This window comes from Schistocerca serialis, chromosome 8, assembly GCF_023864345.2.
Source record: "Schistocerca serialis cubense isolate TAMUIC-IGC-003099 chromosome 8, iqSchSeri2.2, whole genome shotgun sequence".
Lineage (NCBI taxonomy): Eukaryota > Metazoa > Arthropoda > Insecta > Orthoptera > Acrididae > Schistocerca > Schistocerca serialis.
Window position 1 is genome coordinate 308,302,893 of NC_064645.1, and position 17,150 is coordinate 308,320,042.

Genomic DNA, 17,150 nt, shown 5'->3' on the forward strand with positions numbered 1-17,150 from the left:
AATCAATTAATTATAAGAATAATGAAAATTTTTCAATTAATTCCTTTTGTGGAGTCAGTGTCATATGCCTATGTTTAAAATTTTTCATCAGGTGTAAACTTAGATTTTATCCATAATTTCGTAATTGAAAGCAAACCTCGGACAGATTCAATGCTCTACTTCCACCTGCACTGTAACAAAATGAAGATAAGATTAAACATTTTTTTGAGAGGAATACATTCGATATGAGCTACAACAAAATTTAATTGCCCACAGTCTATTTGGCAATGTTTTGGGCAATCAGCAGTTGTAATGCAAAACAACTTTGGTATTGAGGACTACAAAAAAAATTCGTGATTGTCAGAACTGATGGATATTCCAGTCTAGTACAGATGGAAGAATATAAGATTCCACTCCGATTTTGAGTTCAACGATGAAATAGGGACTTCGTTGCCTTAATCCACTCTCTTCCAGGGATTTATTTAGTCAGAACTTTTTCTTATTCCACTTTAAACCTGTTTCATGTTCACGTCCCTGACCATCTGTTCCTGAGATCATCTTCCTGTTTCTACGGCACGTTACCAGCTTCTATCCTGTTCCATAAGCCATCGCCTGTCCTCCGTGCCGCGTCCACCAAACGCTGTACGTCGCCTACCCGGTGTCCGTACCCAGTGTTCCTGTTCCATCGACTTCACGAGATCGCCGGCTACATCGTCGAAAGAAGAATTTTGAAAAATTTTTTTTGAGCAATATTGTAAAATTTTTTTTTTTGGCTATGAGGCACTTTTCCTTCAATCTAATATATAGAGCATCTATATATTTCAAAATTACTGGATTTAGGCTTTCCTATCTTCTTTAATACCTGAGCTGGGGTCTATTCTTCCGGGTTTTCCAGGATTTCCCTGTGAAGGCCAGTTCCCAAATGGGTAGACCTTTTTCGTAATTACACCAATCTACATCTTCCCTGGTTATGTACTCGGGATGCGGGTATACCCCGGTACATGTAAAAGCTACAGCTTAGGTATTCTCGTAACTTATTGTCTTAACATGTTACCCATACTCTCCATAACAAAATTCTACTAATTCAAAATATTCCTCTTTTGAATAAACAACCCAACAAATTTTTTCTGTTAGCTCGCAAAGTGTATTATCATTAACTTTGCTCGCTGCGAGGGGCAATTGTAATATCTCTTTATATTCAATGAATTATTCAGATACAATTCTACCCTTGAATGACGTTTACTAATTTTCTATCTTCATACTCGTAGAATCCATGCGAAAAGTAGTTCATACAATAGCTATGCCATGAGCGCATAAGTATTCTTTGTAGTACTCTCTCTGGTGGTTGTTAGAAAAAAAAAAAAAAGACAGAGAGCTTCCGAGATTGTCTTCGTGCCAATTAGCCTGTGCTTGGTTTGGAAGAACTGTAATCTGATTATTGAGATTTATTACAGAAGATAACTGATATGAACTGTACGATTAAATGGAAATATATATAGATGGCTCCTTCAAGTAAATGGTGTGTATTTTAAATTTGAGAATTAATGATATTTATCGATATATTGCGTAGTTGTTAATCAGATGGGACTTCCGAAAGACTGGATACGAACCTGCACTTAATAATCCAAGAGCTCCATTGCTTCTTCGGAAGGTTAAACTTCTTCAAAGCCAAATATCCGCTTGATCTGAGGTTTCCCGACTGATTATACAACGCTCCCAAAATTACGAGGCATTTTATTTGTGCAGATTAGCAGACTGCCGCAAAGCACGAGCCTGCAGAGAAGAAGAATCATCGCCTGATTTCATTCTAACAAGTAAAATTTCAGAATCATTTTGAGTGACTGAGCTATGACTGTATTTCCTATCATGAATGATTGATTGCTCGAACGAATTGAGAGCTACATAATCACGTAGAAAAGGAGGAGGAAAAAAAAATTACACTACCAAGGGCCACCGTTGCAGATCGTCATTAATGTCCGTGGATATCCTACACTGTCAACAGCAAAATTCATAGCAAGAGCTGTTGTATCTCCAGGAGTAATAAAGCAGTGTGAAGAGATGACTATTAGCAAGGCTACCACCAATTCCACTGTTAGTATACATCAGACTAATGTCCTTTTAGCTACAAAGTGGTCAAGTCCGCGTTCTAAACTGGAAATCTAGATTAAGCTATGGCTTCTGGTGATTAGCATACTGTGAGATAAATGGCTATGATCATAGTCGTAAGTGACGTTGTCATTAAAATTAACAAACAGTAACTGCTCTAGCTTAAGTAGCTACAGTTACTACTGATCTGTGGTAACTTTTATTAGTAACTGGGCACAAAGTAACATTCGTTACGCTTTTAGCTACCTTGCTGTGAGTGAGTTTTGCTCTCACATTTAATACTTACTCAGGCCAAAGATTTTGAACCCTAACGATTCCTTAGTGCGTTTCAACTTAACTTTTACGGCATTGATGGGCTGAATGCTTTTATTTGGTGTGGGTTTAAACGTTATGAAGCAGTGATGGTATTAGTCGGAACGAGATCACTTTACTCAAATGTCTGTTTCAGAGCAAGAGAGCTTCCACTTTCTGTCGGTCTTAAACTCTCAGCAGTTGAGGGGTGTGCGCCGCCGCTCCAAACGACACTGCGCTTTCGAGGTGGGTAAGGTCCACATATCAAGCGCCGGACTTGATTCCAGATTTGCATCGGATCCCAAGACTTGTTAACGAAATCTGAGATGGAAAAAATAAAAAAAAGGTACAGAAATAAATTTTTTCAGCACTATCATCTCGCTCGCGCTACCAAACCAGCGCCCCACTACCCGACCACATCAACTGGCTCTTGGCTTAACTCCCGTGTGGAATTTATTGCGTAAATCCATTGATGTAACAATCATTATCGAAAATATTTTCCGAATTGGTGCCATTAACCACATATATTCAGATACGATGTGCCAGTTCAGCAAAATGAGTCTATGCAAGCAGCAGAAATTTCTACAATAAAACATCTGTTTAAAAAGTTAAATCTTTTTTATTTCCTGAAAGATTTCAGAATTAGAGAAATTTAATCCATAAATTCCATTTTATAATTATGATTGTTGATTATTTACTGTCATTTTAAGAATATGGTTCTTCGTTATTTACTTTCATTTCAGGATGATGGATCTTCATTTTTAATGTTCATTTTAGGATTACGATTCGATAAGAATACATGTGAATGTATCACTGAAACAGGAATTTATGTCGTTTGGTGTTCCAAGTCTTGTGACAAAATACAGCAAATGATTACGGCTCCTCTGCAGTTTCGATTAAATAGTTGTAGTACTCTTCAACTTGATTATCTGCTGCCGTTCGAACTATAGGTTCTGAATCTGCTAACAAATTTTGAAGCACTCTGGCTAGACGTGATTTGAATGTTTGTACTTTCAGAGCTTTCAGAACCTATAAAACAGGAAACAAAAGAACATATTACTAATGGCCGTACTTGGAACCACAATCAATTCAATAAGATGAATTGATCTTAAGAAATAATAATTCAATTACACATAGATCTCTATGATGTTAGAAAAATTAACTATTACTGTACTTCCTATATTATATTTTCGATTACAGTCTGTAATAGGAACAACGATGGATCTGTTACTTTTATAGAAGTGCCTAGTTACAGCAATATTTGTCCTATCAAGTGTTTGCAGCTTCTCCTTAATTTCGTATAATTTCTACTAACAATCCATTACACAGATCTGGCAACAATTTAAGGACCTCTCTTCACTCTCTAGACTATGACACATTATCTGTGTTTCATTTTTTTGTTATAACGAGTGTAATAATTTATTGCTAGTTACAAATATAATAAATATACATATGAAGACGATAGTGATTACCTGGTCTGCGTGGCCGCAGCAGATAATGAGATAGAAAGAAATGGAGTGATAATTTGCCAAATAATCTAGCACTGTATAATTCAGATCACTAAGAACCCAACATTTATTTCAATGCGAATTTAGACTCTACTTCAAGACTAGATTTCCAAAATTAAGGGCTTTAGAAGATAATATAAAGTCACTGCAAAAAAGGCCCTAGCGTCCTGTGTCCAGCTTCTCAAAATGGTGCACCTTGATAGTATGACGCTAAGCTGTACATCGTCTACGTAAGATGGCTCCCGTTGGAATCAGACTAGTTTAAATTATCAAGTATAGTATAAAGGTTCACCTAAAAGTGAGCCTCAGCAGCGTCAGAGAGGAGGTAACCGCTAACTTTCGTCCCGAAACGGAGAATATATTTCATCATATGGCAATCCCCGTGGTATTCCTAAAGCTACTGAGGGGTAATAATTCTCAAATCTAGTCGAAGGAACCGTTCAACTTTGAGCTGTTTCATCACTCACATTAAAACTCTTGTATCTGTTACTTCTATGTTCCTTTGATTCCATAACTCTACAGAAAGTAAGTTATATGATTGGAGATGGTAATTATTGAAACTCGTTTGTAATACACATACTCACTAATACTAACCGAATAGTATCTCTAACAAAATTTCTTGCTAACAATAAGTGAGTGAATAGCGAAACAATGAAAACACATTAATCATGACAATGCGAGTAGAAATTATTAAGGCTCTACATACACATTCAATACTAAAATGTGGTTGTGTGGTACACTTACTTTCAAAATGTTGTTAGCAATCATGTGTCGGACTTCCCACGAGGAATGTTTTGAATACTTTTGCAAGACGGGTATTATTGCTTCTCTTGTTTCCTCAGAAAGTTGTGGATATGAAGATACGTCGATTAACAGTCGTGCCCCTTTCTCGCGTAGCCCACCCTATTGAAACAGACGTAATTTTCGGTATTTAGTTAGATGCAGGCGTTCATATTTTATTGATGACTGACCATACATAGAAAAATCTTGATAGGATTACTAAAAAATTTAATTAAACAAAGGGATTAATGATTCAGAGCTATATTTTAAAGTTATGCCGAAATGGTTTTGAGATCACAACATCTCTGATTCTCTTTCTCACTAGCAGTTCTCCATATTCTTTTCCTCGTGCAAGTGTTATTCAGGATAGTGTTTGGTTAATAGGGGGAGGTAACTTTATTTTATACTGTCAATATGATGGTGTCAGGAAAGGCACATGTCTAGACATTGTTACATATAAGTTACACAACCGGTATAACAATGCCGACCCCGTAGCGAAATTGGAAAGAGCAAAGACAAAAAAAGAAGAAAAGGAAGAGGAAGAAGGTACTCAGGAAGAAGGTACTCTCAGTCGAATTGTTTTTTCCCAGAAGAGACTGTGATACATTATGTTTAAATGTATGGACCAATTGAAACTTTCAGTAGATTCTGTAGTAGTTACATATGTATTCTGGTAACAACTAAAGTTCTTGAAGTTCTACAACTGAACACGCACTTGATTAGGAGGAATTAAGATAGATTCAGTTGTCAGTCCGGACAGCGATATTATATTTATGTTGCTAGGAGTGCATATGTCACTTTGATGGACGAGAAGTCTGATAAATGGATCTAAACTCCAGTAACGTATCACGACGGTATCTGCACTGACTTTATCAGTTTTTGTATTCCTGGTAAATACCAAATAAGCTAGATATATATGTGTTTTCAAAAGTGTCATTTTTTTAACTAGTAATATCACATCTTCATACTCTAATATTCACTCCAATGCACCTTGCATTCAACAAACAAACGTGTCAAATCCGTTGTGTGGAAAGAACTACTTAGCGTAGTTATGCTAATAACAATCAATGCGAGATATGTTTGCTAAAATTATAGTACCTTTTCTTCCTCTGCGTATTTCTCCAAAGCTGACGTGAAGTACGAACCGTAGGACTGGACATCATCTTCATTTTCAATGTAAGCTAATACTGTGACGGCAGTTCTTCTCACTTGTAAGTTGTTATCCACAATGAGACGATTCAAAATTTTGCGCAGTTCGTCTGCAAAAAAATTAAACAGTAAAATCAAATTTCGGTTAATGCATATTCGTTGTATATTATGAACTTTCAAATCGTGGTTTAATTTGCCTTATAAATTAAGAATGAGAATTTGTTGAAGGATAAATTTAATATTCGTTGAAATTTTCCTAATGAAATACAGCTCTACTATTTTCTAACACATTTATTATTAGCCTAAAAAGACGAATTTGTTACTTACCTCTTGCTCTCGCCGAAACACGTCCATAATACGAGCGCGCCATTCTGCATGCCAATATCCTTGACGTTATAAATTCCTCTGCAGCTAAATCTTCAACAACCGCGACAATGTTATCATCAATAAGTTGCAGATTATGGCTCAGAGTTAAATCTCTGTCGCAGTCGCGCTGTTCTTCCTGCTTAGCTCTTTCCTCTATTGGAGTCGCAGTCAGCTGAAAAAGATGTGGACACATAAATGAAAAATAGGGTTACAAGAATGGAATACATATTAATTCATTAATTCTATTGACACATTCTACCCAACAGTTAATCTCTTCAAACAGTCCACGATTTTATGGGCTATGCAAAATGATTCTTTGGTTATTTCAATGGCAAACAATGTATCAAGATACAAATATGTGTTACCGTCCTTCAGAAAATGAAAGTTGGTAAGCTGCAACATGTTACCCAAAGTAAGTTGTAGAAAAATATCTATCTAATAAATCCTACTAGCTCTAAACCCATTTAACTTACTGCCTCCTTCTTTTATAAGTTAAGGTGAAGCCCACAAGGTGAGACACGTCGGGACAAACACATAATGAAAATCTCTCTTTTTCAAACTAAATTCTGCAACATTATCAATATTCCACAACTAACAATGTTGGTGTCCATACAACTACACGAATTAGAATGTTCACCGCTTTAATCACAGATTACACCTTAATTCAGAGTTTCTCAAACTTTGTTCACCGGAACACTTGTGTTCCATGAGAAGTGAACGTGTGTTCCGCGAGAAACTGTTAGTAACATGCCGTATTTTTCGACGTTTTGACGATACTATTTATTTTCTTAAAATTTTATCATGACTTCTGTGTTATTATTTATGTCTTAAAACTGAAGGAATAGCTGAATACAAGAGGTTTTTCTCCTTTTTAAGATTTTTGTTAATCTAGTAAACATGTTCCATCAAGGTAACGCTTCCTTAAGTTATACTAAACGTATTAGCGTCAGTGAATTCACATGTCAAATTCGTTTCATATAGTCCTCAAGAATCGTCACAATCTATTAACCTTGAAGATATTGGAATGCAGACAGCTATAGCGTGAACAGTGCTTCGTATGTGATACAGCAGGGACTCACCATTTTATGTAAAACCACCGAAGGCCATATAATTTGACGTAAATTACATTTTTGCTGTTGTTAACATGCTCGTTTTGATTAAACTGTGTCTACAATAATGTGCAACAGCATCAGTCATTTTAGTGATAACCATTAAGACAAGTTCCTATGTGTTTCAAGGAGAAATGTAAATTTACCAAATACTTTGAATGTAGCATGTGGGCTCCATTAAGTGGGATTCTGCGGTATCATTCGTGAACATTTAATTGTACAAAGTCTCACAGAAAAACCCGACTGACACAAATTTTGCGAGCGTGAACACAGCTTAACACATAATATCTAATACATATATAACTGTTACACTTAATAACGGTGAATTAATGGAGCAATCTTGAACTTCAAGGTTTTCCTGGCTAATACGACGTTAAGTCTCCAGAATTCGGCTAATTTATCATATCGCATTACCGAGTGCTATTCAGACGCTTCAGGATACGTGATGGCATCTCAATCAGCTAAGTATTAGACTAACATTTAGCATGGCATTCTGCCATACTTCGTGTGAAGATAGAATGATGCCCTCTCACTGTGCTTAATATAACTTGTGTAACACAGCCTGCCGTTTGCAAGAAGATTTTACTTTAACCTGGTTTCGACGGGCGACTATGAGTGTCTTCATCATTAAATCCAGTTACCTAAAAAGATTACATAATCGTCAACATAGGGAAAACCAAGAATAGATGGTTACTACACCGAACAGAGTCGTAAGGGACATATTTACGAGCAAATCAGTTCATCTGTTACCAAACGTGAGTACAGTCACCTCACAAATCTGTTCGGTATAACAGCCACTATCCTTGGGTTTTCTCTATGCTACTGGTTTTGTAAACTTTTTCGGTAACTATTTGGATTTTCTGATGAAGATACCCAAAGTCGGTATCGAAAGCAGGTCAGAGTAAAACGTTGTTGAAACCGGCTTGCTGTTTTATACAAATTATTTTGTTGTACGGTTGCCATCTCACAGTCATGTTTAAAATTTCATGCTTAATATTTGCGGTTTCATGGGCCATAGATTACGCATCTTCTGCTTCAAATTCGGTTCTGTTGTATGAGGCTTCTGGAGTAAACTTGGCTGTCTTTCACCAATGTTAGGCTGGCAGCAGACTCTGTGACTACGAGCCCTCTTTGAAGTTCGTTGCAGTGGTTAGCCAGCCACCACATCACTTTGGTCGGCGACGCCTGAGTGTATTTCTCCTCCTCATAGACGCCTTGAGCCTTGCTTCACTCAAGCTTTTCTTTTTGCAACAACTTTATTTATATCGGATCAAATATATGATTTTTCTTAATGGACTTTTATCGTTGCACGGACGCGTACAAATCTACTCTCATTTATTCGTCGATCATTCGGCTCTAACGCCTTGCCTGTATCTCGTCTTACGTCTTCGTCACAGGCAGAATACTGTATTTATTCTCTAAATTCTCAGATAGCAAGAGCATGCGCCCAGTGTTTTTACTTTCCTGCGTGCTATACCCACTGCGTCAAACAATTTGCATGGGAGCTAATACCTCTGACTTAAGATGTCTTGTTCATACATTAATCCATCTACTTCACGCATTTGCTTGGTTCACTGCGCACTATGGATTGTACATAGTATCTCTGCGTCAGCAGAAGATCGGATGTCCCTTTTTTGTTGATAGGTTGTTCGACGTTTACATACATTGACGAATTGATTGACTGATTCATTTATTTATTCGCTTTCTTAATTATCTCTCTAAGCAAATCGTTTGAATTAACTTTTTACGTTGGTTGCTAAACCCGCAAACAATTCGGTAGAGTAACAGAAAATGAAGGTATGCAAAATCTGTACACCATCTTTTTCTCCTATCCACGCATCGTGATAGTCAAATATTTCCATACTTGCAGTTCCACATCGATTTAAACTGAGAGTACGATAGTCCTAACATAACGCCGATTTTCTTACACCTAAGCTATCTTAATTGTCCTAGTATGTAAATAACTCGCCTTACTGACACGGTTGTTCAATTTACTATGTGATATTGTAAAACGAGAAGTATATTCAGTGAAATATACGCCGACATATCCTCATATTCCGTAAATTAAAGATTCTCAACGCTTAACACAGTTAGGTATGCTATAGTAACATCGCATGGCGACGACAGTGGGGTTACTCTGGCATGCTAACCTGTGATCCCTCTCTCGTCACTCCCTTAAAGTAGAATTGCTCTTCCTCCGGATCTTTATCGGAAGTACGCCTCTTCCTCTCGTAGAGGCAGCCAAAACAGCAGTCCAGCTCCTTGCGGAACAGACGGCTCATCACACGACGAAACATCTGCGGCAGAAATGGCAGTCTTACTAAGACTTTGAAAGTACGCTAAACACAACTGACCTATACGATATTGCAGTGCCTGTGTTATTCTGATGACGATGCAAAGTTCGCATGAGTGTCCAAAGGAACTTGGCATCGTAATCAGAATAACACAGGCACTGTAATATCGTATGTATCTGCCGGTACCGGGCAAGCGACTTTCACGTACAGCGTCTGACCTGTACAGGAATATACATAAAGGAAGTACGAGTACATGTCTTTGACGCATGGTTGACGACATATGCAAGTTTGGGTGTGGCCTTGAGTCGTGCACGGATAGCCAAATGGTAACGCGACCGCTAGCGATAAGCGGAAAATACGGGTTCGAGACCCGGGGCGGCACAAATTTTCATTGTGTCATTCCATTCTACAGCTGATGCTACTCCTTATTCGCTATTGCGAATTCATTTGACATAACTGACCTAGTCGATCACAAAGCACGATTCGTCCTGTCATCTCTACACAGTGAAATGCCTTGAGACATAGTAATAGAAACAGAAGATAGAAATTTTACCACTGGTGATTACAACCTATTGAGCAATACAGCTATCGTCCCGTGTAGTTAAATATCTGCTGTTACAGTGCTGATGCACACGGCTGTATTATTGTTGCAAAAATAATACGGTAATGTAATAATTTGAAATGCGAAAGTATACTCCCTTGGTCATTACAGCGAATAGGTTAAATTATCAAAAGGAAGAAGCAGGGGCAGCCCAAGAAATCGATAGCTGGATGACATACAAGAAGATTTAAAAATTGTTGGTGTCCGAGCATGGAGGCACAAGAGGCTTGCCATGGATGAATGTAATGATGTCCTAGACAGGTGAAGGCAAGTCAATGGTTGTACAGAAGAAGAAGGCAAGTTCTTTGCACTGGTATCAGTGGCTCATTATTCAAATATTTTAATAGTCGGCAAAAACCAACAGAGAAACATAATGCAGGAGGATCAGTTTGTTGACGAGAAAATATACTACGCTAAAATTACAAGACAGTTATATCGTAATATGAAAAGCAGAACTAGACTTTCGTTATCTTTTCAGCTGTCAACCAAATTCCCATAAAAGTTTTCCACTATGAGTTTTTAACATTGTCTGAAACTCCAAAATAAATGGCGCGTAATCTTAGCTTATCAACAATCCTACAAATTTCTGTTTATAGCTGGAAGCGCTTCTCAGCTCTAAACCGCCAAATCCACTTTTTACTTTGTATGACATCATCAAACTGGGGCAGCCTAGCAAAACGTTCAGCAAACCTAATGGGATCTCCTAAGAACGTTCTCTTGGAAGATCCGATTATTTTCATACTTTACTGTTGTCCTAGTATCATCCATTTGTATTCTGCAAGAAATTCATAAAAATCATAAATAAAGATTTCCTTAAAGGATTTCCCTAAATAATTACAGATCTTCACAACGACTGCTCTTATGCACTACTTAGATAAGTACAAACACCACTGTGGGTCTAGAAATACTGTACCGTTACAGCTATGGAGCTTGTATCTTTAATGAAAGATATGAAATAAAAGTTTACAGTGATTCATTACGACTGAAATATAAAATACTGAAACGAACAATTAAGAAGAATTCCTACTAATAACTGAAGACAGTAACACATTAACTATATGATAAATTAAATTAATGAAACAATTATGAAGAATTCCTACTAATAATTGATGATTGTAGTTCATTATCTATGTGATAAAGAGAAATATTCTGAAAACAGAACACAAAATTATTAAATGTCTGACACATTAGTCCAAGACACAACATCTGTTTCATCAAGAAGATGAATAAAATATCCTGAATTAGATCCGATCGTAGCAATCAGATTTAAATTACCAAGTCGTATCGTAACTTACGTTTCATGAGAGGATTTACGTTATTACCATGAGCGATCTGAAAGAAATGGTGAACTGCATCATAGAATTTCTCTGCTAGCAAATATTCTGTCCAATCAATATTTTTCACAGTTATGATAAAACATGAAAAACAACTGATAATAAACCAAGCATGTTTAGACATTTTCCTGTATTGACGATACCAGTGACGCGAGAAAAGTATAAATGATTTCAGTAGTCTCATCTGTAAGAACACTTAAGGCCTTTCCTTAATGCACAATTAAAACTACATTTGCCAATGATAATGCGTTCTCTACAAATTTCACACGCTACTACTGCGCTATCGACACGTGAAACCGAGTAGGATATTCCTTACTGCATTGTGTATCATTCAACTCTGAGTGGGCAACGTCTCTTTTCAGATCTCGAGTCAAACGGAGGAAAAAGTAATGGCAGCATTAGAAGGCACTAAAATGAAAACCAATTGACGCTTACCGCGTAATATACGTAGTCTTTCCACGGCAAGCACTAAGAGATTCGTAAGCAGCGAATTAACTCTTTCGTATTACGCCTCAGACTGTCTCCTAGCAACGTCACCCGTCGCCTCCAGCCACTGGCTATTGTTGGGGCACTGCTGACCACCCATCTTGCGAAGTGGAAAGAGTACTTTTTCGCTGCAGGAGATCTTTTCAATCCAGATGTCATTCGATTCCGCTGTTCGAGACAGACAATTTACAATGAAGTGCAGTTAGCTTATGTTTCGTATTTGAAATAAAGTTTCGGTGCTACTTACAGTAATTGTAACACCATCAAGTAGTCATTATAATTGTGACCCCTGAAGAGAAATTAATCATCTTCCATAGCCAAGTCGATCGTTCGAGATTCTTACTCGTAATAGTTTCCTCGTGTTTTTATTTTTATTTTTAACAATGAAAACAAATATGATGGATATCATTGACTCGAAAGAGATAAGACGCATTTGAGAAGGTAATTTCAACAAAAAGCAATGTACTGTGTACTAGAGCGGCCACAGTAGCGGCCACATTTTTGTTGTGCGATCTCTAGTCAGTCACAGCGCTGAATAACTAGTGATAGAATTCAAAGGAATAAGCCTCAATGCGCATTTCAGGCCCCTACTGAGAAGAAGACAGCAGAAGAGAGGGCTTGTATTAGGAACTGTAGCAAGCTTATCAACAGTGACCAGAAATGATATTGAGATGGTGATAAAAGAGATGAACGCTATAATAAGGCAGGAGAGGATCTGTTAGGCTACCCTACCAGTCGTAAATAAAGCCTCCGTAAAGAGAGTAATGTCAACGGACGCTGTCCCAAGGAATTACGCAGCGTCACCTCACAATTATAGCTCACGGTCTCAGCATAGCAATATACACAAAGTGACGTGTGTGTCGCTAGACAACGAGACTACGAGCCAAACTGATGGTACATTAATAGCGTCTAGGCAAAACTCTGACATACTAGCCTGCCGTAGTTTCAGACTTGCTAATATGGGTACTGATCATTACCAGCTCATAGCTGAAAATAGAGGGAGAATTTCAAACGAACATAAAGGAGAACGTCAAAATAACCGCAATCTCTCTGAAAGTAAGGAGTGGAGGAAGGATGAATTCTCCGATATTATTTAGGGAAACAGACTGACAGAAATCGTGCATAACTTAGTCATAACACATTTGAACCGTGGAATAAAATTAGAAGTGAATAGAGGCTTCTGCAGAGGAAGCGATTGGAATTCAATAACAAATAAGGAGAAACGAATTTTAGATGAAGAGTGTGAGGAGGCATGAGGTATTAGTTTTGGTGCGATTGCATAGTTCATCCCTTTAGCCAGAATCTGTGGGACTGCATCGCTCAAGGTGTGGCTCGAGAGGTTCACCACTGACGAGTGTCCAGAATCCGTCCTCCATCTGTTGTTTTCCGTTGAAATTTCTCGAACTTCGTCATCTGGAGGCTGGTGGTACTTTTACTTTGTGGCTTGTTGGAAGGTTAACCTGTCGAACTTCCGCCAATCAAAAATTGGCGTCGAAGCTTAGACGTCTAGTATTCCACACAGATTCATACGTCAAGGACTCCACCCATTTTGTACCACTTTTGACAGAAAAGCATGTCTCGGATACGCATCTGATGGTCAGTTTTGACGTCAAGTCTTTATTCACGAACGTACCTGTGACGGACACCATGAACATCTTAGAGGAACGCATAGCACCCGATATCTGCGACCTAGTGCGCCACTGTATGACGACCACCTATTTCAGGTGGAAAGGGGATTTCTATGATCAGACGGACGGTATAGCGCTGGGTTCCTCTCTTTCGCCTGTTGCAGTAGACATTTTTATGCAAGCGTTCGAAGAAACAGAACTCCGGTACTGACTATTACGCCCAGAATGCTGGCAACGATACAGTGGTGACACCTTTGTTATCTGGCCACACGGAGAAGAAGAGCTTCAGAATTTCCACCAAAATCTCAATCAGCGCCACAGCAAAATTCACTTTACCATGGAGATAGAAAAGAACGGGGTATTGACTTTTCTCGACGTGGAAGTTTATCGTAAGCCTGGCGGGAAACTTGGACAAAGAGTTTATAGGAAGCTCACCAACATGGTCAGGTACCTGCATGCATCCTCCCACCACATCCTACACAAAGGAAATCGGCCCTGCAAACTTTAACTGAGAGAGCCTACAGGATCTGCGATGAACACAATCTGAAAGCTGAACTACAGAACCTCAGGTCCATTTTTGGAGATAATGGCTACGCCATGAGGATGATGCACTAAACCATGGCGCCGGAGGAGGAGGGCAACATGGAGATGCAGAACGAAGCATAGAACACCGGCCTGCTACAATACGTACAATGAGTTACTCAACGTCTGAGCAAAATTCTCCATCGGGCAGGTATTAAGGCGATTTTTCGTAACAAGAACAAAATAAAAGACCTTCTGGGCTTGACGAAAGATACAATTGACAAGTTTCATTCCGCTGGTGTTCATGAAATCGGCTGCGAATGTGGACTGGTGTATGTATGTGAGACTGGGTGTCCAATAGCACAAGGTTAACTGAACACGGGGGATATATCCGTCTCAAACAATACAAAAAATCAGAGGTGGCAGAAAATCAGGAACAGTGCAGGATGAAGATCGAATTTCGGCAGGCCCGCGCACTGGCCAAGCAGCCGTTTAGTTTGAGGAGGAAGATTAGAGAGGCTATAGAAATAGCCAAGCGACCCGACAACATGAATAGAGAAGACGGGTACCGACTTCCAGCGTCTTGGCTGCCAGCTGTGACAGCTTTGCGGAAGGACAACAACTCGCAAAGCAACAGGCGCGAGGTAGGCCACAGCGGCGGACGGTAAACAGAGTGCTGATGCGCCCTAGTCGATACTAGGCAGTTAGTAAACAACGCTAGTCTGCAGTCACCGCTCTGTTTCATATTCGCCGATTTCCACCAATGGCAAGCAATAAAGTAAACTCCAATAGAAAACGCCTATTTCCGCCAATGACAACACTCAAAGCAAAGACCAGTAAAAGAACATCTAATACCCTTCCTCCTCACCCTCATATCCAATGACAGCATTCCTCCATAGTATGTAACTAACCAAACTAGTGCTCATTCAGTCAATCCTTCCAAAACCCAGGCGATCATTGTAGGCAAAACCACCCCTTCCTTCCGCCTCCTCAACTTCTATGTCACCGTCTATGGCCGTCCTATCGCCCTCACCCCCACCCTTAAGTACCTTGGCGTCACCCTTGACCGTCGCCTCTCCTGGACCCCCCACCGCCAGACAATCCAAGCCAAGGCACGCTCCCGACTCCATCTCCTCAAGCTCCTTTCTGGCCGTACATGGGGTCTGGACCCCTCCACCATCCTCCACACTTATAAATCCCTCATCCGCCCTATCCTCTGCTACGCCCACCCTGCCTGGATCTCCGCTCCTCCTACCTTTTACAAATTCCTTCAGTGCTCTTCGCCTCACCTATCGCATCCATTTCCCCTCCCCCACGCGAATGCTGTATGACCTTATTCCCTTCCCCCACTTCTTTCTTTTCCTCGAACGGATACGGATCCTCTACACCTCCTGTAAACTCGATCCTCCTCACCCGCTTGTCTCTCCCATCCTCTCCCGCCGCCATCCATCGCGACGCCTGTTTTTCCACGTCCCACCTGCTCTCCATCTCTCCACTCTCATTACCCTCTCCCAAGGTGGCTTTCGCCAGCTCCCCCTCCCTGATGATGCCCTCCAACCCTCCATCTACCCCTGCTACCAACTTTGATACTCCCCTATGGGCAACCTCTCTCCCTTCTCTCCCCCTCCCCTCCCTCCACCCTTTCTCCCCCCTCCTCCCCGGGCTTCCCCTACCCCCATACCTTCATTCCTTTCACCATCTCCTCTGCTATCGGCATCTTTGCTCTCCCCTCCCTCCCCCACCACCTTCTTCCCCTCTTGGCAGGTCCCCGGACTCGCACACGTTACGTGGACATTCGCACGCTGGAGATCATCGCCATCGTTTTAGTGTGTATGCCGTCGTGTTTGTGCCTCAGTGTTTTTCGCCACCCACGCTCCATCGTTCACGTGTCGTCTCCATTATCAGTGTCCGTGTGCAGTGCCAACGGTTTCTTTAGGTGTCTTCACGTGTGAACGGCTATGTGTTACTTGTTTCTGTGTCTACTGCTTCTTGCCCCCCACTTTGTTCTGTATATTCTGTGTCTCCATTGTTTATTTTTCTTTGTAAAACTTGTGGCTGAAGAGCAGCGTAGTGTGCTGCTGCCACCCCACCTTATGTAAGGTGTTAAATAACAATAAAGAAAAAAAATGCTCATTCAGCAGTTAGCTATACACCCTGAGGAAGGCGAAACGTCGGAATTTTATAGTTGACAATGCGGCCTGGATCCCAGAAGAATTATATTGATTTTGACAACGGCCGCCGAAGCCTACGTTTACATGCATAGAATTCGGTCTTTCGTCATTTTCAGCAGCTCATTTTTTTAAATATTTAAGTTTGTCAGTCGGCTAAAAGCAACACAAAGACGTAAAGCTGGAGGATCAATTTATCAGAAAATATACTACGCTAAAATATAAGACGTTAATATCGTAATATGAAATGCAAAATTATACCTTTGTGATCATTTCAACGGTCTCCTAGTTTCCCATAAAGAAAGCTTTTCCAATATACGTTACCTAACATTGTCTACTTTTATAGTATTTGTAGAATTAGAGAAAGCTTTGTAAATGTTGACTGGAAGACTGTCTTTCAAATTCTAAAGGTGTCGGGAGCTAAAGGCTATTTACAAGTTGTACAGAAGTAGGAGGGCAGTTATAAGAGTGGAGGGGCACGAAAGGAAAGCAGCGGTTGAAAAGGGAGTGAGACAAGTTTGTAGTCTACCCCCGATGGTAAAAGCAGTTAAGGAAACAAAAGAAAATTTGGAGTAGGAATTAATGTCCAGGGAGGATACATGAAAACTTTTAGGTTCTCGTATGACATTGCAATTTTGGCAGAGACAGCAAACGTTTGGAAAAACATCTGAATGGAATGGAAAGTATCTTGAAAGGAGGGTGTAAGATGAACATCAACAAAAGCAAAACGAGGATAACGGAATGTAGTCGAACTAAATCAGGTGACTCTGAGGTAGTTTTATTAAGAAATGAGACACTTACTGTAGTAAATGAGTTTTTTTTATTTGGG

The 17,150-nt window shown here is 39.7% G+C and overlaps 1 protein-coding gene across 1 annotated transcript; it reads right to left on the minus strand.

Annotated features, from left to right (window-relative positions):
- Positions 1-3,218: 3,218 nt before the first annotated feature.
- Positions 3,219-6,226, minus strand: LOC126416047 (serine/threonine-protein phosphatase 2A 65 kDa regulatory subunit A alpha isoform-like). The gene is made up of 4 exons (XM_050083517.1): positions 6,141-6,226; positions 5,763-5,923; positions 4,629-4,787; positions 3,219-3,405 (listed from the first exon to the last, which is right to left on the minus strand). Exons 1-4 carry the CDS (start codon positions 6,181-6,183, stop codon positions 3,250-3,252), a joined length of 519 nt encoding a protein of 172 aa, XP_049939474.1. The 5' UTR covers positions 6,184-6,226; the 3' UTR covers positions 3,219-3,249.
- Between the last annotated feature and the right edge of the window lie 10,924 nt (positions 6,227-17,150).

Bases quoted from the DNA above. Each gene is read 5' to 3' on its own strand.
- LOC126416047 (XM_050083517.1), bottom strand. From the start codon at position 6,183: ATGGCGCGCTCGTATTATGGACGTGTTTCGGCGAGAGCAAGAG. The intron at 5,924-6,140 runs GTAAGTAACAAA...ATTTTTTTGCAG, and splicing joins TGTTTCGGCGAGAGCAAGAG to ACGAACTGCGCAAAATTTTG. The intron at 4,788-5,762 runs GTACTATAATTT...CTGTTTCAATAG, and splicing joins AATACGCAGAGGAAGAAAAG to GGTGGGCTACGCGAGAAAGG.